The 23350-nt window shown below is 43.0% G+C and overlaps 1 protein-coding gene across 4 annotated transcripts in view; it reads right to left on the bottom strand.

Moving 5' to 3' along the window:
• Positions 1-3106: 3106 nt before the first annotated feature.
• Positions 3107-23350, bottom strand: part of ZNF423 (zinc finger protein 423) — a 230245-nt gene continuing 210001 nt past the window's right edge. For all 4 annotated transcript variants that reach the window (XM_048316784.1, XM_048316785.1, XM_048316787.1 and 1 more), the window contains one exon: positions 3107-3746. In XM_048316784.1, coding sequence (XP_048172741.1) covers positions 3717-3746 — 30 coding nt within the window. In that variant the 3' untranslated portion in view covers positions 3107-3716. The remainder of the gene's footprint in view (positions 3747-23350) is intronic.

Here is a 23350-nt window from a genome sequence, read left to right as displayed (position 1 = left end):
GCCTTTGGAGCCAACGTTTCTGACTTTTTCAAATGCCTTCAGCAGCACTTCTTGGCCACAAAGAAAAAGGGGGTGAAACCTCAGACATGTACCAGAAGCTGTGATATTATCTTTTCTCCACCTGCAGTTAGGCTCTGTTTTCCCTAGGAGCTTTTAACGGATACAGGAACTATATACTACCCTGGCAAAGCACTCCCTGGTGTGATTGCAGCTCTGGCAGCAAAGCTGTTTTGTACCAGTGCAGGGCTGCTCTGCTCCTGCTCCCCAGTGGGACCAGTGGCACAGGAAGCACCAGACAAAGGCCCCACATTGTGCTGCAGAGCTCTGCCCCCCCGGAGCCCTGCCTGGCACAGCCCTGCCTGGGGAGGCTGAGGCCTTGGAAAACAGGGTCAGACACCAGTGCTGCACCCTGGCATAGGCTGGGGATCACCTCTTTGAGCTGCAGGCATCCAGTGTGCCACAGATGCAGCTCCATGGCAGGAACAGAAGAGTGGGTGGCTCTCCCTCTACTTCTTTGCAGTAGCTTTCACCCCCACACCCCAAACTGGATTTATTTGGCCCCTAAAAAAGCAGTTATCAAGACAGCACCACCCCTTGCCATGTAATGATGACTGTTCATATGGGCCTGGTTATCTCAAAAATACCGTAAAATAACCCAGCAGATTCATGGCAAGCATCTCTGCACATTTGCACATATTGTCTTAGGAAAGACATTTTTTTAAGAAGTGGCATTGGTCCCTTGGTGTTCAAATATTACCTAAATATTGTAAAAGCAGAAGAGGACCACAGCTCGTTTTTCCCAGCCCTGGGGGCACAGTCCAGCCCCTCTCTCCAACCTGACTTAGGCTGCTCATGAGTGAAGTTCACATGCCAAAAGGGGTGAAGAAAATGGAGCGGGACCACAGCCCTTACTCATGCATTGGAGTCTCTTACCTTTTAAAGGCTGAGTGGAAAACCAAACTATTCCTTTCCTCTATCCCTGCCCATGGCATGGTCAGGGTTCGGGGCAGATGAAACATGAGCTTAGACACTGCTTGGTACTGCTGGGCTGGGCAGGACCCCAGCACTCTGGCCCATGCCCACATTTCCAGTAACGTGGGGAATATATGCAGCTCCAAACAGGATCCCCATGTGGGGAGTTCCCCATCTCAGCACAGTGACTGCACCTACTTTTAACTAGTCAGCAGGGAGATGCTCAGACAAAGGCACGTGGTTCAGTACAGCACTACTAAGGCAGCTCTCCGAGTTGCATGGAAACATCAGTTCAACTCTTGGGATTCACAATGCAGAACCTTTTCCTGAAGATAGAAACCTACATCTTTTTCATTTCTGAAGGCTTGCCCAGAAGTGATCCAGCATAATTTCAAACCAGCGTCAGGCAAAGAGCCTCTTTCAATACCTCCATTGTGAGAACCTGCTGCCTTTCTTTTAGTATGGAGACGATGGCACATGAGCTCTTTCCACAGCAGCTGCTGTACATTCCCAGCTTTTCTTGCAAGGGCATGTCAGCAAGCCTGTACTGCAAGACACTTTTCCATTTCCCATGTTAAAGTAGTACAATTGAGTTAGGAACACGCTTATATAATGAACAGGAATAATGAATTGGTGATTTCATAACTAATTTTTCAGCTCCTAAACATCTGTGTTATGGTTTACGGAGAAATAATCAGGTTGAAAGTTAATACTTTTTTTCTGGAAATGGATCATTTTAGTACAATGATTTTGATGTAGAAACAGTGAGCTAAGAATAATCTAAATGCAAACAGAACTGTCCTCTTTGGAATTAAGAAAAGTCATTCCTAGTTTGTTATATTAGGGTTTGTAAATTTATCACAAGCCACATTTTGAGCCTAAACTCTTTCTGACTGTCCACGCAATGCTATTTCGGCAGAATAAAAAACATCTATCATTTGTCTCAAATGGGACATTACTTCTTTTTTTTTTTTAGGAAGTTGTAACTTTTCTTAAGTTAGGACTGCTCTGGTGTTTCCTGCTGTAAAGATGACCCTACTTTAATTGTGCCCGAAGTTGTGCTTCGATTGTAGCCTTCCCTAACTGCCCTGAAGGAACCATGTGTGCATAACAGGACTATCAATATCAGCAGGGATCTAAATTGATGGGCTGCAGTGTCAACAAGCTGTGCCACCCTTGCACTTGTAAAAAATTCACTACATAAACTAATTTTGGCATTGACTACATGTCCTTGAAAACACATTTCCTACAAAATATCACTTACATGCTCCAAGCCCAGGCATGGTCCAATGACAACCAGTTGTGCGCTAGTTCAGCGCAGCGATTTTCAAAGGTTCTGACTGTGCATGTTCCCATACCACAGTCTTACAAAGCCTTGTACTTTGTGGAAATGGGTAACCACATCATTTCAGCTGTCACAACTGCTGAATATCTCTCATGATGATTATGATTCATTCAAGCAGGAGACACCATGAGAACTACATCTTTCTAACTTTCCAGAGGTGTCCATGGTCCTTAAAATGACTGTTTCTCTGACTGGAGACATGACTTACCTCATTACCATAAGATAAGTTTGAAAAGAGTAAAAGAAAGCCTGGTAATTGGCTCTGTTAGGCTGCCTGATGGCAGTTTCCAGTGTCCGAAGTATGGCACTTACACAGAGCTACAACACCTGGGGGTCTAGCGGTCCACGTGGTTAAAATATGCAGTCTCCTACCATGGTCTGCAAGGCCTGATCTAATATCTGTGCATTTGTATATAATGCAGAAACCTGTTTGGTTTTTTTTTTTTTTGTATTGCAACAAGGATGCACAGAGATATGGTCAAGGCAGCTATAGGTCAGGTCCCTCCATTCTTGCTGAAAAAATTAAAAATTAAAAATTAATGGGTACTATAAGATAGCAATACCTTTTCATAGTACATGTTCTTACCTCACCTCAACCTACCGTGGAGCAAGGGAGGTACATCCAGAAGCAAACACAATGCCAGACACAGAACCATGGCTTTTGCTTTCTCCCAATCTTCCCTCCTCCTGGGCTGCAGAGTGCTCTGTGCTATCAGGTGAGCGATCACTGAGATTCAGCCACAGCAGCAGCAATGCAGTGGGCACTGACAGACAGACAAGCTCTGACGCTAAGCTCATGTATTCCCTTTATTGAACTGTACTAGTTATTGCAATCAGATTAAGTCACATTTATAAAGCAGACCATCCAGTTGCACTGAAACCGATTATATTCATTACATAGTTTTAATCACTGTCCGGTGAACTGGCAAATCCAATCAAAGCATTAGTCTTTAATTAAAAAATTAAAAAGAAATATTCAGACAATAGCCAAGCAATCACATCACAATGCACAGTTACCTAAAATTGCAATTAAAAAGCAGTTAACAAAAAAGAAAAAAATCACACCTAGTCTTTAACTATCAATATAATACAAGAAGCAACAAAGGGCAACAGCATCAAAGCGGATTTATCTAACACTATAAATTCAGTCAGAAGCAGAAGCTCTAAAGTACACTAGCTGAAGCAGGACAATAAAAAATACTGAGCATGGAATACTTTTAATCTCTTCCATTAATATTCATTTCCAGCTGCTTATAATAGCAGCGCCTCATGGCCAAATCATTAGAGTTTTACATCTGGGTTGCAAATGACACTTTGATTGGATGTAATGTTCAAATGGTCCTCCCCACTGTGCCACCGTCAAGTCTTCTGCAGAGAGGTGTCCTGTAGTGCCAGTGGCTCACTGTGCGTGCTGGCTCAATGTGTGGTTCTGGAAAGACGAAAAAAGGAGACATGCATGAGGGGCAGAATAATAGAAAGCATGCCCATACCCTCCCACTCAGTACCATTTATGCAGAGCTCAACATAAAAGCTTCTCAATTATTACAAAACAAAATGCAATAAAGAAAAAGTACTCATAAGTAACAGCTGCCAATATGACATATTTGCTTTGTTCTGACAGATCTGTTAATGCTGGCATGAACTTAGAAAAAAAATGCTACAAGCCAAGTACAGTCATGAAGGTTTCCTTTTTTTTTTCTCCTTTCAAGACATATAAAGAAAATGGTAACTTAACGGGCAAAAAAACTGCCTTTAGGGATTCCCTTCACTGTAACAATTAAAAAAAAAAATCTGAATCGTGAGGGAACCCTTGCCATATTTTACTCTTTTATTCTCACTAGTACCGGGTGCAAGTACTGGCAGCAAGAGACACCAGATTGTGACACACACTTCTCAGTCCAAGAAATACTTCGGCAATAACAGCTGAACTGCCAGCTCAGGCACCAGGGTAATATTCCCAGCAGAAAAAAGGCTGGACATGTAACCCAGAAGTTAAAGCTCTTTAAAGAATATACTTTTCTCTACACATTTCTTTCAGCAGTTTAGTCTCTTTTGTTCCCTTTTTTCCTTTTGGTAGATTTGTAATAGCCTCAATGTCATCACAGTATCTCACATCAGAGGATGCTGACCTGTCCTGCCATTTTGTGTGGGAGCCAATAAATCGTGGAGCCAACCTTGGAAGCATATTTTTAGAGTAGTACCAATTCACCTACATTTTGTGTTCTGACTAAAACCCCAGTCCTACACATAAGCTTAGCTTTATTTGTATGATTATCCAATTATTTGAGCAACTAGAGAAGTGCTTCATGGTGAGGTTTTCTTGAGCTGAGTCCCCAGCATCCCCAAATATAAAAATTCATTTGTGCTATTTCAAGCCTAGGCAATTTCCCTAGTCTCCATCTGCCTAATAACAGAGACGGGCAATTCTGCCAGCTTGAAGAATAAGTTTTTAAACACAAAATGAATTTTGAATCTAATTATTTATTTACAGTGATGAAGCTTTAAAATAAAGTAAGATATTTTAACTTTTCATAAATCATCTGGTCCTTCTACACTATCCACAGCTACATTGTGATCAGGATAAAAGAGCAGTCCCCCGCTTTATCCAGAGATGACATGTCCCTGATGGAAATCGCCCGTGGAAAGAGCGGATGGGCGGCGGGCGATGCGGGGCCGGCGGCGGTGACCCCGTTTGCAGCAGGAGCGTTTCTGGCCCGTGCACTCCCAAACCGCGACCACCAGGTGTCAGAAGCGCTGCTGCGTTCCCAAATCACGGCCAAAGTTCTCGGCGGTGCCCGGGCGGGCGCTGGGCTGCGCGGGAAGCGGGGCCGGGCCGGGCCGGGCCGGGCGGCGACAGCGGCCCGAGGGGCAGCGGGGCGGCAGCGGCCGCACCACGGATGGAGCCCTTGTGAGCGAAATACCAGCTGGGGAAATCATAAAGTCACTGCTTCAGAAAGCACTGGCCCTCTGAGCACACCCCTGCCTGTGACACTGAATATGCAGAACCACACATCAGAAATTCGTGAAATGACAGCTGGAACTGCTTTGCTTTTAGACAATTTAACATCACCAAACACAAAATCCAATGGCTTTTTCCTTTGATATACATGGAAATTTTCCTGGCCTTAAGAAGGAATGACCTTTGCAGGGCTGGATGTTATTCTCAAGTCTAACAATGACTTTATGGAGGAGGATGGATGGAGCCCTGCACACACAATGGCAGCACTGACAAGAAGCTTGCCCACTGAACCTAGCTGGGGAAGCATGAAAATGTAAAAGAATACACAGACTCCTCTGTGCTCACACACTCCTCAGCATTTTAACAATGGCCTTTCCTTGTGCACTTCATTACAGTTCTATTTTTAGGTCATCCTGAATATCAATAAAAAACCCAAAAGGTTTACCATCTTCAAATTGAAAGAAGGGCTATTCGTGGTAGACAAATCCATACTTAGTTAGGCAGTGTCATTTAAAAGATAATGCACAATCAGCACTGGATGCATGATGCACGGCCTACAGTCTGGGAGCATGATTTCAAACTTGTGTGGCTGCTGCATTGATTACACCAGGCGGGTCAATAAAGGAATGGTATGTGGCTCTAAATCTGATAATGAAGCTTTTATTGTGAGCCCTCCCTCCTCAAACATCAGCTAATAACATGTTCTGAACACTCCCAATACGAGGAATACACTGGATTTGTGAACAGAGTTTGTCAAAGAAACAAGCAGATTGTACTCATATACTGCAGCCATTCAGAGCTGGATCAGGCAGGAGCTGAGAAACAGCTGTGCCATAGGGCTAGGAGTTAAAAAAAATTACATTTTTCATATGCAAATCTTGATTTTGTCTTAGTATCTTGGGAATGTACCATTTATTCCCCGTGCATGCATTACTGACAATCAATATGCTGGCTAGTGCCCGGACCATGCAGTTAATAGACAGAGCCACGTTTTACACAGGGCCTCACAAACAGGTCTGTAATGCCTATGGAAATGAGAGCCTGTGTGCACTGCATCCTTCCCGTGCCTTTCTGACCACATCCTGCTCAAGCCATGTGCACAAATGCCAAGTCCTGCACACTCAGGTGCCGGTGAACATTGGGTGAAGGCTGCATAACCACCACTGTGTGTGTTCGAAAGTCCCACGATAGCCTGTGTTCTCTGCCACTCATATAGGTTTCTCACCTACTAAAATGTATTTCAGACCACAAAAAACATGCCTTCCAAAAAACAGTCTGGCAACCTGTCTCCTATTACTAGCAATTGTCATGTCTTATCTTCTTGCTTCTGCTCCCTGTGCCCCGTGCATCTGCAGCTCATTGGAATTGTGCTCTGCAGATGTCAGAAAGCATCTGAGGCATTCAGGGCTTATGCGTCTCCTCTCACACGTGCATTTTGTATATTTGACCCATAGTTTTTCAAATACCTTTATTAGGCACTTCTTTGTGTGCCCAGACACAGAAAATTCCCCTGGTTGACCAGACTTTTGCAGCAATTGAAAATCAAGTAAATCCTGGCATTAAGAATGCCCTGTGCCTTAGCAGGAACAGTTCTGACCCCAATAAGGCCACTGGGCTGTTCCAGGCAGCAGAAGGAAACAATTAAGACCAGAAGGGAGTGAGTATTTTGAAACATGGGATACTACAGGAGTGCTTCTACCTAAGCAGCCTTAGGAAACTTCACCCACCCTTCCAGGAGGGTGGGCTGGCTGAAAACAGCTCAAGTGTGATTTTTAAACTCCAGAAATTATAGTTTAAAAAAAAAAAAAAAAGACTTAATGGTGGTTTCCAAAGGAAAATAGAGCAGCCACAAAAATGCAGGCCCTCCAGGAACACTCTTGTGTGTGTGCACATGCCTACCGGCTCCAAAGCCATCCATACACGTGCCCGTCTGGGACCAGCAGGAGGCACGACATCATTTGGAAGCTGAACAGGAAAAATGGTTCCTCCCAGCTCCTGTTAGACCCCCTGGTTTACGCACGGCTCACAGCTGATACCCCACTGAATACATCATTCTGAGACATTATTGCAGCTGGAAAACTCTACAGCAGCACTAAGTCACCTGTCAAGATCAAGTAAGTCACAGCTTATTTATAGGACAAGGTTGGAAAATCTCTTCGTTTCTTAATAATCATGCTAAATGGATAGCAATTCCATTAGCTACGTCAATGAGAAAAATGCAACTACCCCAAGACTTGGTGCTGTTGCAGTGTTTAAGTGGAATTTTCTGCTGGCTGCACAATCCCCAAATGAACCATTTATGGAAGTGTCTGTGATCGAGGAGCTGGGCGACGGGTTTTGCAGGAAATAAAAAGATTTCAAAGAATGGTTGATTATTGTCCATGTAGATACTGATTGCTCTCCAGATCTTCCCTGGAGACACCCCCTGCCTGCCCTCTGGATGCAGATCAAGCCATTTATGCAGGACATCCACAATGAATATTTCTCTGGTTTTTTACATGCATGATTATGAAAACACTGGCATGACAATCTCCATTTTCAGACCTCTGTGTCAAGAAGGAAAGCATCAGGCTTGAAAGATGATCACTTATAGCAGTTCAAAGAACTCTTACAAGCTATATAAAAATCAGGAGAAAAAACACACACACACAAAAAACAGCACATGATGGAGCGAAGCTCCAAGCCAGGCAGTCAAGCTGGGAGTCTCCCACACTGCACCGACACTCACTGCCAGCAAGTCACAGGTGTACTACACAGGAGCAGGTGAAAAAAATAAAATGCAACCGTGAGGGGTGTGATAATGGTTTGGGGCCAAAACACATCCAGTCTTTAGTGCCATTGTGCATCTGTTATGGATTTAGACATTTTTTTTTTACAGCTACGCTGTCTATGTGCATGAGCATATACCCCTACAACACCATATGTTATACAAAGGTTAAGAAATGGCCTAACAAGGCTGGTGATGCCCACCACCCTCAGGTGAAATTCATAAGCCTTCTGCAGTGTTACACAGAGTCTGGGACTGTGATGAAAGGCTACAAAGCCTCTCTCCCCCCTTCCAAATGTCATTGAAATGAACAGAAACCATTCCTCAAATAATGTCAATACGAATTATGTAGATAATAGATTAATGTGACAATCAGCCAACATGAAAATTAACTGGTAATTAGCCATTGGGTGACCTATCAAACCCAATATTTTTTCCCAGAATGTGGGAGGTCCTCCAGACCAGGTAAGAGCCCAGATAGTTTCTCTCCCTACCTCTCCCCTCCTTTCTGTCCAGGTTTCCATCACCCCTTCAGGCACTGTCTGACTCCAAGCCCAGAGATTGGGGTCATGGCTGGGCATCATTGGGGCTGTGTCCCCTCCTCATTCTCTCTCCTTTTCCCTTTACAAAGCAAGGCTGGGGAACAGAGAAGTGATGGCTCCACTGACTGCCAACATGCACAGCTTGCCAGACAAAAACTAAACCTCAGATTCAGGCATTGACTTGAAGCAAAAGTTTGTCTCACATTTGAACATATATATAAAAAAAGACAAAACAAAACCTCCAAATTGCTACACACAGAAGTCAGAGTGTCTAAATATTTATGAAATACCATCTGCAGCAATCTTTTTTAATGTTTTGCATCTTTTGAATTCAAACTGGTCCAAAAATAAATCTCTCAGCTGTTATTACTCATTACATATCCATAAGCACACACATATATGTGCACAGGTACCACTTGCCTCTAGCAGCAATCCATAAAAAAAAAATCTTTACGCCTTGACTTTATAAAGGGATTACTTTAGGCAGAGGACACAAGACGACCCTTGCTTTAGCCATTGGAGATTATGCTCTCTACAGAAAGCTGTGAGCCTTAAATTGGTGCTGCTCTAATCCTAAACTGGAGAGGCATTCAAGGGATGCCATGACCCAGAAGAGCAAGTGGAAAAAACTAAATTAAAAAAAAAAAAAGGCACACTTACAGAGGAGGGTGGGAAAGGAAGGAGAAAGAAAAAAAGAAAGGAGAGCAAGCTTGCTTTGCAGGATAAAACTATTTATTTTTAATTGTAATTTCTGGTTACTACTTTCCCTTTGCTATCAGACTCTAAAGAAAAATCACCTTTGCACCCCCTTGCAGTTTCTATGTGCTTATTTTTAGAACTGTTTGACAATTATCCAAGGGTCTAAGACTAACAGATGGCCTGTCTTAAAGCCTCATATGTTCACTAGTTTGCACTTCTGACAAACAGTAAATGTACTCAAGAGTGTGCCATAAACAGGGCTGAATGAATACTCAGAACACAATTTAGTTAATACACTTCATTAAAACTGATAGTGGTAACCAATGTTTCCCATAAAACCAGGTGTTAATTGCCCTTCCAGTTGTTTCAGGTAACTCTCACCCAGTGACATTTGTATGTTTAGATCATAGTTTTCCAGGCAGCCCAGTATTACCTCTTTACTTTCCCTTGGTATTTCACCCACTACAGAAAAAACTTGTAACAAGTGAACTCCAAGTTATCATGGTATGCAATAAAAAAAAAAATTGTCAGGCAAGACAGGTTCACATGTCCCTTCTTTATTTGAAGAGTCACTTGAAATGGAGGTAGAGGCAAACGAGAGGTGGCATATCCTTTGTGAAAGGCAACGGCTGCCTGTGTTACTGCTTCCTTCATCTCTGAGCATCTGATAACTTGCCATACGTCAGTCAGTCCCTGTGTCAGCACACTTTGAGACGGCGCTTCTACAAATGCAGGTAGAAAGCTGTCCTTTACAAGTTATTGAACCAGGAAAAAAAAAAATAGAAATCATTCTGAGTGTCTAAGAAAATATGCCTGGAGGTTTGGTGTTGGCTGAAAAGTGAAGTTGCCTGTTTCCAATGGAAATAGCGGCTTCTGAGTTACTCTGACGCTTGCACGTTATTACTCCGGGGGTAAATGCACTTTTCGCTGCTACTGGGACACGGAAACACTTACCTGTGCCAGGACCGAGCTCCCCCTGGCACCCCTGGGGTTTCTGTACCCACTGGGGAGGATGAGCAGCCTCCCTTAGTGCCCACTTACCCGGGAGACCCCTTCAGCCAGCCCCAGAAACCTGCCCAGCTCCTCGGGCGTCCAGGAGCTGGCACTTCATCTGGCGTCAAAGGGAACAGAATTCATAGCATTTTCAGGGGGAAAAAGCCGTTCCACACGTGACTGACTAAATGCTGACTGCTCTTTCTTAATAACTCTTTTCCCGTGGCCGGCACGTTCCGACCCCAAACCGCAGCTGCCGGGTGTGGGTGTGCAGAGCCCCGGCGTCCCCGCCCCGGCCGGCCTTTGTTCTGCACTGGGCCGGCTGCACTGCCGGCTGCAGCGCCCAGCGCCGCACTGCCTCAGCCTCAGCTCCATATTACACTGCTTCTGCCCATTTGAATCCAGTCTTGAATTTTGATAGGCGTTTCTGTGTTATTCTGGCTTGAAAAATTACCTTTCTATACAAATACCTTTCTTGGAGTTATTTTTCCCAGCGCCAGCTTCTTCTCACACCAGCTAAGGATTATTAGATGATTTATGAATTTAATTCCTCTTCTAATTCAGGTTGTTTAGTCCTAATCAGACTTTGACAACTCACCTAACATGCTTTCCCCTTTCCACTTGAGACTAATGATTTTGTGTCATCAGTCTTCTAGATCTGCTATCCCTTTTCTTCTCTAAACCTCAGAATCAACCAAGTTGAGCCTATTACAAGTCAACTCCAAATGCAGCCTAAGCATGGCATAGCCTCTTGTATTCTATTAAATGCCTCACCGAAAAGTCTATACACTTCTTCCAAAAACACTGGGTAAAATGCTGAAGCACAAAAGCAAACTGAAGCCTTTGGGAAAATCTTCTTACCACAGCACTTTGGAAATAAAAAACACAGAGGAATACATTATTAAGAGATAACCAGAGTCTTGTGTTAGAGAAACTAGCTGTAAACACACCGTGATTCACTGAGGCACCCAATGAAACCGAGGAGCTAATAATACCTGTCCTGAGGGATTGCATGCTCCTGAGAATTTCACTCAGAAATGCAAATTTATCAGCATCCTTGTAACTTGTATTCTCCAGTATGCCATGCACAAGATCAAAAATAAGCCGAGGGAAGAACCTTACAATTCCTAAATATAAAGCAAGAGGGACAAATTTAATTACTGTTGTCAGAAGTGCATGAAACCATAATACTTTTAGAATTCCTTCACTCCTCTTTCAGCCCCACTGTTACTCCCTGACTGGATTCCAAAGCCATTTCTGATCCCAAGAGCAGAAGATGGTTTGCAGGATCCCAGTACAGCACTCTGCTGACAACACTTGGTGCTTTAACCTAACCCTGCACCTCCACGGCGTGTCACAAACCCGCTATGCAGCAGCACAAACGCCCCGTGCCTGGCTTTGAAGTGACCCTCCAAAGCTGTCCTCAAGAATGCAAACACCCACTTCCAGTCCGTTTTCAAACCTAAGCCACAATAATCAGAGAAAGCATCTCCTGCCCACAGGGACACTCCTTTGCCTGTGCTATACCAAAAACCCCAGTGCACACCCCAGTGCTGACCTGTTTGTATCTACTTACGGGTCCTTCTCAGGGAAGCAACGTCAAAATCATTTTCAAGAGGTAAGCCATTTTCCAGGAATACTTAGGTTTTCCTCTCAAAAGCATGAATTGTTTATTTCTTAGACACCAATCCAAGTCTTATCTCTTTAATCCCGCCTTGATCTAAGGTAAATCATATCACAGAAGCCAGTTAACTGTTCATTTCTGTGAGGGCTGGAGTCATCATTATGGAACACTTTGTGACTCCTCTAAACACCAAATTAATCCTGGTTGGGTCTTTATTATAGGATCAGGACAGTGTCTTTTCAAAATATACTTAGAGCAAAAGGGAAATGCTTTACATAGCACCTTTAGAAATTAAAATGCATGGGGCAAAGCTTCACTGAGTGACTGTTTCCACAGGAATATGACTCAACAAAATCCAGGAAACTGAGAGTTGAACCTAAAACTCACTCTGATGTTCTCTAGTATGGCAAGGGTCACTGAACACCATCTGATTACTTTTTGTTGCCTTTTTTCCTGCACCAGCTAGGTATTCCTGGTGTTAAGAACTGGTAACAAACGGTTTCAGTCTTAACTGTGAATTTTAATGCAAACTATAAGAGGGGCAGGTCTCACATTCATAACAGGCAACATCCTCCTCTGAATGATGGGAGCTGCAGCTGAAGTTCCTTGGGCCAAGTAAGGAAGGAAGTGTGGACAGCCAGACTTAATACAAGCAGTGCCTGCTCACAGCAGGATCACAGCCCTTTGACCAGTAATTCCTTTAAGAAGCAGCAACTAAAGTGAAATTCCCTCTAATGGAATACTGAGCTGACAAATTGTATCACCTTGTGTTATGGATACACTTTTCTTAGAGGCAGATAAATATTCCTGTCATGTGGCACCCACACACTGCTCGGGCTGACAAAACTGCTGGTTGGTGACCTGTTGCCTTGGACATAATGGTTGTTATTGCTGGTTTCTAATTTCAAAAGGGGAATAAAAATCCTCCAATGCAAGTGGCTCTGCTATAAAATAGCAAGGCCATAGTTACAGAAGTGCTTTACATGCTGCCCTATTAGCGTAGATGCCACCAGCAGAGCAGAAATCTGCAGACAGGATTGCGCTCAGCCCACTGCCCACTGCCTCCAGGAATTAACCCTGGAGGAGCTAGGAGTGTGAAAGAGTCGTGCCAAATTTTTTCTTGTAAGTAAAAGAGGGGCCAAAATATCACCAACATGAAAATTTCCTCCAAGCCATCATAAGACAAAACAGCAAGGCAACATTGCTGTGGTATGTGTGCAAAACAACTGGGTTAAATGGGATTTTCCAGCCATTGCTACTCCATTACAACAGTGTCACTGGTCTCAGGAAAGTCTGCCTTTTAAACAGCAAGATGCCACGTTTTAAACAATCCTGATTTCATGCAAAGACTAAGAGCATGTGCTGGCCCCAAAGGAGGACACATTTTTCAGAAGTAAATATGTTCTGAACAACCTCACTGCTCCTTTTGGAGACACAATAATGTAACGCACCAATGACAGATATGCCATACACAGCCAAACCTCAATGCCCCTGGCAACTTATTCAGGTTTAACTGCGCAGCAGAAACAAATGAGGAGGCTGGGTGGTCAGGCAGGAGCTCTCCCCCAGGGCTGGCGCAGTGTGGGCGCTGCTTTGGCTGTTCCTGCTCGGTGCAAAACTGTTCTGTGGACAGGCTCTGCACGGAGGTGACCTCTGGGTGTCCATACTGCCTGCCCAGGATGTGGCACAGAAGACACACAAGACACTCTGCAGTGTATCACCTGAAGCACAGCTGAGTGATAAGCTCAGGACTGCTGCTGCCAAATCTGGTCTGGCTCATGCAGCGTTGGGGTGACAGAGCCTCGCTGAACCCAAGCTGACCTTGCACAGAGCCACGAGTGGTCTCTACACCAATCCCATCAGCTTGTACCATCTCGCTCCATCATCTACATTTTTCCAACAAAGCTCCATCACCTCACTGAGGATAGACAGTTTAGTATCTTGTAAGTTATTCCATTAGCATGAAACATGAAGGGAACATTAACAATCTGTCCACTGGCGGCCACAGCCCAGGTCGGGTCATTGCACATGTGCACCCAGCCCTGCACCAAACACTCCCATCCCCATTCTCATTTTACATAAGCAGAACAGGCACAACCTGAACAGAAGCTGTATTCTAAATTGTTTTTCCTTTCTCCTCTGGTCAAAGGGAGGTATAAAACTACTCTCAAAATACAATGTTAAAGTGGGGTATAATTAGGCAAGCAATAGTATGTGATTGAATATACTTCTCTGGAAGGAACAACAGAAGGAGTGTTCCAGGCTTGTTTTCACATCCCTGAGAGTAAGCTGGACTGAGAATACTGACAGCCTTCCTGACAAGAGCATGGAGGTGCAGGCAGTGACAGCCCTATACACACAGCCAGGTGCAGAAAAGCAAGTAGACCGCTGATTTTCTAACAATTCCTCATCCTTTTGCTGTTCTCAGACCCCGTTTTTTTCCTGGCCACTCATCACGCTTGCTCCATGTATCTGAGCTCACAGAAGAATGAGAACAGGTAAGGCAGGGAGGAATTAGCAGGAGTCACTCTTACAGTCTTTAAAATCCCCCTGGGAAAATTGGCCCTTGGGATGGGGTCACAGGGCAGGACCCCTGTCCTCAGCTCTCTACAGCAGCCAGAGCTGGAACCACTGCTCCTGCTGCCTTTCACTGGCTGAGGAGATAAACCCTAGGATTACACCCTAAATCTCTTACTCAGGAGATATGGGGTACATGCAAGGCCTTTTAAATTTCTTCATGAAATGATTTTTCAAATTCCTTCTAGCAGCAAAAGTGATGGGGCCTCCACCAGCACCACAGCAGTAGGCAACAGCAGTACAGTATCACTCCAGGATTTCCTGTCTGGAGTCTAGGCTTCACATCTGAAATACAGCACACACACAACATTTGTATGACCGAGGAAACACAAGACGCTTGCCACACATTTATTATCTTCCTGGGGAAATGATATAGAGGACAAAAGAGACTATATTTACTCCCTCCCCAGCTGCTTTTACAATCTAATAATTTATTTCTCCTGGACATAAATTTCAGATTTAAACGAAATCCCTGAAACCTAAAGATGCCACATGGTAGAGGCTAGGGCAGTATTTCTTTCCATTTTGGAGATGGAGTGCTTAATGCATTGCTCAGTTAACCAGTAGCCTTAAAATTTAGGGGGGGCAAGGGTAGAAAGAGACAAGCAATTAGACTGTGGCAGACCCTAGATGCAAATACAGGTGATGACTGTGATTACTACCTTCATACATAGAGTTAAAACTATCTGGTTATTGAAAATTATTTTCTCAGTCCACAGGGGTTTATCTAGGTTTAGGCCGAGATGTTTATTTTTTCTGCAGCAGCTGTACTGGGGATTCTTTTACAACATTTTCCTTCCATAGAAGCTATATATCATTCACATTTCTGAAAGCTGAGGCGCTTTCTATGATGTAAGAAATCTCTGCAATTAGAAAAAAACATAACTTTTTTCAGAAGAATAAAATGCATCTCCAAACACTTCGAGACAGCAACTAAGATAGCAGTGCTCTTAAGGCAAATGCAAAATTCCAGGGTATAAATTCCTGTTAACTGTTACAAATATATCCATCTGTTCACAGACTAACTAGTGACTGAAACTGATGAATCCACTGAAATGTAATTTTCGAGTACACTAGCGTCTGTTCTCTTCTAGTAATAAAGTAAATGCTTTTCAGTAACTCTGCTGCTTTTGAATGCCAATTTCCATTTAAGTAGGTTCAGGTTTTCTCTAAAAAAACCACTAAAATTAAAATAGCAAATGCCTTTTCTTTCCAAAGGTCAAACTCAGCTTTTAAAGAACACACAACATTTCAGCAAGGCAGAGAGGACAAAACTCCAATCAGATAAATGGGCTGTGTAATGATTGAGAACCATGTCTGCCTCAGGTTTCTGAATGGGCTTTAGGATAAAATTTGGCACAGACTGATGTTGAAGCTTATATCTCTTTTACTGCAGACAAGAAATTAACTGAAATATATAAATAATGAATGTGGCTGGGGATCTCTGCTGGTACTACTGCTGGTTCTGCAAGATGCAGGAACAGAAACATACACTGCTCCATGTTTTTGTTATTAGGGAATCCTTGTTCTCTAACAATAAACACAGAATATTTTATCTGAAATGGCTTCTGCAGCACATCCAATATAAGTTTCAGCTCTCTAGAAGTGCCAGCAAATTGCAGAAAGATAAGTTACAAAGACGTACCTAATTTGCTGTGATGAATTGTGTGCATGCTTCAGTGATCAAAACTGCAGCTGAGACCTATTATATTTAATGATCTAGACATTTCTTGTGAAAACACTCAGGCATATACTGTTATGTCTGGACAAGCATTTTGGTCTTTGCAAGCAAACGAAGAGATTAAACTTTCAAAAGGATGCTGTACAGCACCCTCGATGAGCTCTTTAAAACTGAGGCTGATCAAGCTCCACTATTTTCTTTAAATAACGCTTATGCTCTGCCCTTTCCAGTGCAGCATCCCTCTTCCTTTCAAAAACAGTCAGTTCCTCTGGATGCTAGCGACACTTACAGGAGGCAACGGAGCTAATCTGTGCTCAGACCCCAAACTATGCTCCACAGCAGATACTACAGCAAGAGAAAATCAAAGGGGCTGGATCAGAGAAATCTTCCCACCAGCAAAGAAAATCTCTGACAAGACATTTCAGCGAGAAAACGAAAGAAAAAGAAAAATATTTGTCTACATATTACACAAGTGTTCTGTTTCTATTTTAAGGACTCTGCCCTGCTTACAAAGTCATGTGCTACCCAGCCCGGTAGGGCCGAGCAGCAGTAGCCGGTTGTGCTGTCCCTGAGGACACTGTTCCTACACAGCCAGCTGTGCCATGGCCACGCTCACAACCCCACAGCTTATGGCCCCTGTGCTCTGAGCTTCTACACAGAGCAGCAGGAAACAGGGCTTCCTACCACTCCCCTATGGGGACGGGGATGTCACCTCGTGAACATGTGAAGGACTTTGGAATAAAAGGTCTAAGGTTTCCAGGGCTTTACATCTGGCTCCCCCAAAATTGTTCTGCATGGAACTGGGGATATTATTGAATCTTGCTTTTCCAACTTTGCAAAAGAGGAAAAAGCAACCTCAGAAAACATGCTGGTAAACTTAATTCATTTATGGTTATTAGAACCACAGAGATCTGCAGAGCGAATTCACAGAATTTTCTTGCTACACACATCCAAGAGCTCATGCGCTCCCTCCCTGGTCAGTCTGAACCTCTTTCTATCCTTCATTGTTCAAAAAAACACAGCAAAACATAAACTTGTGCTTTTGACTCCAGAAATAAGGACTTCAAAGTGCTGAAATTTTCATTCACTTGAGGAGCTTCTAAATACTATCACAGTGGTAATTTGTGATAGTGTGGTAAGAATGAAGAAAAGGTATTTGTTAATTGTTGACATAACAAAATTAATTTTCCATCCCTAAACTTTTTCTCATCTCTCCTGTGAGCTCTGATGCAATGTTACTGACTGGCACTGCTGAAATGCCAACTTGCATTTCTCATCCTTAATTTCTCTCTAAATGTCATTAGTAATTGTTATTGCCAGACCAGAGAGTGCAATCTGGTCTTTCTGAAAGAAAATCCATTTCTCATTTCTTCTCCTGTGCTTCCTCCTTTTGGTCAGGATGGATGTTTAACACAGCCCATGTGCTCTGCTTCCAAGAGGATGGCAATGCATTAATGTATCTGGAAGTACAACATTCCTGCTTTATTTATTTACATATAGTATGCCTGAATTCTTATGAATACCAAATTGTATATTCAGAAGGGTCTTCAAAGAACATCTTTCAAGAACACTAACAAGTCTTAATTGAATAAAGCTAACAAGTAGGGGAAGGGAACACCCTTTAATGTGTGCATCCTCTCTGGATGCTTCCATAATTTACCCTTTTTGGTGAGCAGCAATGCTGTCAAATATAAAAGCATATTATATGATTTTTCAGTCTTTTTGTCACATGGAAAATAAATATCTTCAGTGAGATGTGTAAACTGGTCTAGCTCTGGTCTGGATTAATGTATCACCCTCATTGCCCCAAAAAGTAAAAGTGTTTTCCACCACTAAGAGGGGAGGTGAGCTTAGACATCTGTGTGCAAAGGTAAACCTGCCAGTGTGCAAGGCTGGCTCCTTGCATATCACTGTGTGTTGAGCCAGAGTACAGTTATGTGCAGCACCTACAAAATTTGGGCTCTGGTACTTGGAGGCAAGTAGCACCTTGGCACTTTGAGTGAATTTTAGGGGGGACTCTGTTTCATGACAGACCTTTAACAGAGCTCCCTACAATCAGAACATCTTACACTTTCACGTCTGCATTATATTTTGTAAGGTTATATAAAGTAATTAATTCAAAGCTAAGCTTCATTTCCATACCCATTAACTAAAGGCATCTTATCTCAAAAAAAATAGACATTTGAACATTTCCAGCCAGGAATTGTGCTTTCAATAAACACAATTGATGCATATACATTGTCTCTTGGCGGCTTACACTCCTGCCCATCTGTTGGGATGGCATGGTGCCTGCGCAAAAGTTGGTTGGACCCTTGCCCTAGGGCATAGATGACAGGCAACGACGGGTTTAGCTGGGCAGCCTGAGCAGCGGATCCAAGTGCCATCTCTGCTGGAGGAAGCCCCGTCTGTGTGCCAGCACTGCCACATTGGAACGACATGCCTCCTTACACTTGATCACACATGTTGACACTTGGGTGCGCTTAAGTGCATTAATGACTAAAATGATGCCTTTCACCTGGCTCCCTTCTTTTTTTCCTCCACTCTGCACGGCTGCTGGGTTTTCTGCACATGTTACTGTAAACTTGTGAGCACTCTGTTAGCCAGGGCCAGCCACAGAACACCCTTAATATTTAAGAAATGAAGGAGGGTTTTTTGTTATGGGCCATGCTCCTCCAGTGCCAGACATGTCCTCATCTCAGGTGAGAGATCTTTCTGCCTCTCGCTGAAGAGACCTCAGACAGGATAAAGATGCAGCAATATATTTGTCAGAACCATCTTTCCAAATGAAAAAAATGCTTCACCCTGGCACTACGCCACACACAGGGCAATTGACGATTTCTGCACCATCCTTTGTTGCAGCAGAGGTGGCCACGCAAAGAGGCCACACAGTCTGGATTCCATTACTGCTCCAACGGCAGCCCCAGCCCCAGCAAACACCCCCTGCCTGGGTGCAAGGGAAGAAGGTGCTGGCTGACAAATCACACATGGGTACATGAGCATGAACAGCCCTTGCTCTTACAGTAACCTCTGTGAATGTCAAGCCCAGAAAACCTCTGGCATCCCCTGCATGGAACCCCAACTGCAGCTGCTGTAGACCCAGCAACAGCCCCTCATAGTCTACAATGGTGTTTCCTAGCTTTGGTCTCTATCAGAGCCTGTTCCTAATCCTAAATTTGCAAACAGCCATGTATTCCTCCTCCTCCTCTGAATTTAAACACACACATTGAAAACCAGAGACCCAATAGGTAAAAACTCTTCCCTACTGTGAAAACAGATCACAGATAAAACTTGTGGTTTTGCAGTCCATAAAGAACGTTCAGGCAGGCAGACTCAACACGATGGGTATGTGCCTACAGCACTTTTAATTTTTAATTATTGTTAGTCATAATTATCTGACTGCGTCTGAATGAAACCCAGCAATATGGCTGGAATAGATTTTGGTAGTCTTGTAATTTATTAGCTTTGTAACTACTAATAATTAAAATTTAACAATACTCCAAGCACCATAGCAACATTTTTTTAAGAAACGCTAGCCAAATCTGCTAGGATAACTGACTAGGTCATTTTCACAACTTTAAAGGAGGAATAACATTTTAAAAATCTAAAAAGTAAAAAAAAAAAAGATAAAAGTACAAAAGAAGGAAAAATAAGTAACAGACTCTTAAAAGCCTATCAACAAGCAAAATGCAAAGATAAAAAAATCTTTTTTAAATAAAAAAAAAAGGATGTTACTTTCAGGAAATTAATTCTACACATGATTTTGTGTGTGCTTTGTATGAAATTTAGAAAGAGGTCATGGTATGTTTCCAGTAAGAAGGTCTTGGTGTTTGCCATCTAAGTCACATGTAAGTCCTGAAATACAGTAAAAGTTACATCAAGTGAAAGCCCTGCCTTGAAATAGAGGCACATTTCAGGTCCCGTTTGTCCTGCCATCCACACAACAGTCTCAGGGAAAAACATTTTCTGCAACTTCATCAAGATACTACGGAATTGCCTTTCTCTCACTGCCTGAACGGACACTGGAGCCCAGAAACACTGAGATACTGCATTGTTGCAAGCACATAGGGCTGGTTCTACTTAAGTAAGCTTTCTTATACCCCCAGAAAGTAGGTAAAGCCCATTTTTCAAATAGGAGCTGGAGATACGGCTGAGTACAGACTTAAAATTGCTTAAGTCTTTCTTCAGTGCTCCATTGATGGTGAAGTGAGCCCTTGGACTCAGCCCTGCAGACTCGCCTGCGGGCAGGTGGCTCCCAGCCAAGCCAAGAGGCTCTCATTCTCCTCCATGCTTCAGGGGACACTGCTGTACCCAGATGGCCCCAAGGACCAGTGGCATGAGCAGCTGGAGATGTTGCTCCCCATTGCCCCCCCTCCCAGGGAGGCCAGGTACAGAGCAGCTTTTTTGCGTCCCCCACTGGGTCACATCTGACTGTGGGGCAGCTCACTGTGGTGCCCCCTTGCCTGGGCAGGTCACAGTCCTCTACAGGAGGCACATCTAACATCAAGCTGACATTAAAAGCAGACTTAAAAAGAGAAAACCTGCTTAGGGCTTGATCTGCTGTAATCAGCAGAAAGAATCCCAAGGACTTTGATGTGGACCAAATCAAGCCCCTGGAGGACATTCATGGTAAATCATTATTAATATAATGAGTGCAATTTCTGTGCAGCAGCTCATGCCTGTTTATGGATATATGAAAATTGCTAGCTTTTCACGTAAAATAAAATGAGACGGGAGACAGGCCACAGTGTTAGCCAATGGGCCATAGTAGCCACTCTCCTTTTGATATGTGTACATTTAAAAAACTGGGCATTTTAAATGACAGCACATTCCTCCAGTGAAGCTCTCTTAATTTAGTGGTTTGACATATCTCCAAATCTGAGCAGAAAAGAAAGCCCTTTATTCATAGCAGGCAATAAAACACCTGAACACCTGTGCTAGGAAAGACCTGGCAGGTACCCTGCTCCCTTGGTACCTGGATTATTTGCGCATTGTTTATTATATCCCTTGCCTTAGTTTTCATCAATTGTAATCATTTAGGAGGAAACAGTATGATTAACAGTACACAAGCAAACAGCAGGAATTAATCCTTTAAATACAAATACTTCACCGGTTATGTGATGGCTCCTTGGAAAAGCAGTGTGGCAAAAGAGTATGCACAAAAATCCTCCTCAAGTTTTCTCTGGAAACCACTCCTCAGTCACAATTTGCTTAATACAATTCTTGATGCAAGCAACTGAGGAGGGATCCCTCCTTGCTGTGAATCACACCACAAATATAACTCTCAGCACCCATTATGTGTCATCATTTCTGACCCATCTTCAGGGTTGGCAGGGTTCCCTACTACATTTTAAATAGCAAAGATCAAAATTTCACTTGTCAGAGAGCAAGCTCATCTCCCACATCTGAGTGCCCATGGCTCCAGCTGCCTCCAAGGAGCTGGACCAGCAGCTCCCAGCCCAGTTCTTAGAGATGGGGATCTGTTTGGAAGGGCTCCTTCTGCCCTACATGTAAGGAAACCCCAACCCTCCACCTCTGCACTTGTTTCAGTGAGCATGTTTCAGTAGGGGGAATGAAATACCATAGCCTTGGTGTTTTATATATTAGGTACAAATTCAGTCTTTTTCCAGGAGAATCTCATGATGTTCATAGCTCTCAATTGTACAAAGTGAGGATATGAAAAACACAGAGCTGCCAGCCTTTCCTCTTCTGCCCTAAGGGTGTGTGGGGTTATCACACATACTCTTTCCTTTATATTTCATACTTTATCTTACCATGTTTTCTTTCCTTATTTCCAGTGAGATAATGTAAGCAGTTAAATAGCATTCTGTTTTCTTTTCTTGTGGCAATATCATCAAAGTAACGTCACTGACTCATTGCTCCAGATTCTCACCAAATTTCCCACCGTTTATAAAGCAAGCTCAGTTCCTCTGAGCGTTCCTAAGCCTTGCTTTTACAGCTCCATCAGATGGTATAAACTTCAAAGCATAAACCTATATTAAAATACAACTACTAGTTCAGCAGCATAAGAGGGTTTGATCACTTCCAGAGCATTAAGCTACCAAAGCAGTATCTGCACCAGGCACTAGAAGTACATTTACAGCAGCATTTACAGTTTCTCATCACATGGCACACATGATGTTTACCCTCTTTAAAAATTGTTCAAAAAACTGCAGGGCTAGTTCATGCCAGCCCATGACATCTCTGAAAGTCACCTTTTCCCTTTGCTGCCTGTCATTTTCCCCACCTTCCTTGTTTTTCCTGCTTTTCGACAAGCACCCTACTCTGAATTTCTTCTTGAAATAGTTGAATGCTCATTTTTGTTACAAGTGTTTTCAGTAGTTTCACTTAAAAATACAAAGAAGGAAAAGAACGCGTACGTTCAAATTTTGATACCAGTTATTTCATGCCAGTGGGAAAGCAAATTCGGAACTGAACAGTCAAATTCATCAGGCAGAACCCCTTGATGGAGGGTGACTTGCCCACATAAGAATAATTGCACAGCTAAAGACAAAGAAAGGTTTATGCAGATTTAACCCTAAGTAGCAGTTGAACAATTGCTTCACTAAAATAAAGCTAAATCTTCATTACTCAACAAAAATATAACCAACAGGTGAGGATTTAGAGCAGGCAGCTTACACACCAGAAACTAATGAGATAATCATGCCAAAGCAGACTGGTTCAAAAGTCTTAAGCATTTCTAACTGATTTATACACCCATTTTGTGTCCTCCTTGGCTCTAATATTTGCATTAGTAATTTCCCTGGCATAAAGTAAACACATATTTCTGAGTCACTACTGAAATAAAGACTAAAACTGTGCAGTTAAGTATTGAATTTTCATTCACCCAACATCATTCAAAACGACTCATGTAATTATTATGAATTATTATAAGCAGAAAAATTTTGAGTACAGAAAAATCCTGCATAAAACCTGAAAAATTACAATCCTAATTTATATGATTAAAGCTGACATTTGCAGCAATTGTGCAATGCACAAAACTTCAGAATTGAAACACCATGTAATTAAAATTGGTAATTGCAAAAAACAGGCCGCTTAGACTATAATTTAACCAGGTTCTCTTTATTTGATCATCTGATTTTAAAGGTTAATGCAGTGGCCTAGGAAGCCAGTGTGCCCATTTTAATTGTGCTGGCATTTTGACCAAACACCACTTTAAGGGAGATATGGGAG

This window comes from Corvus hawaiiensis, chromosome 12, assembly GCF_020740725.1.
Source record: "Corvus hawaiiensis isolate bCorHaw1 chromosome 12, bCorHaw1.pri.cur, whole genome shotgun sequence".
NCBI lineage: Eukaryota > Metazoa > Chordata > Aves > Passeriformes > Corvidae > Corvus > Corvus hawaiiensis.
Note: the sequence above shows the minus strand (reverse complement) of the source record. Positions and strands in the feature narration are given on the sequence as shown.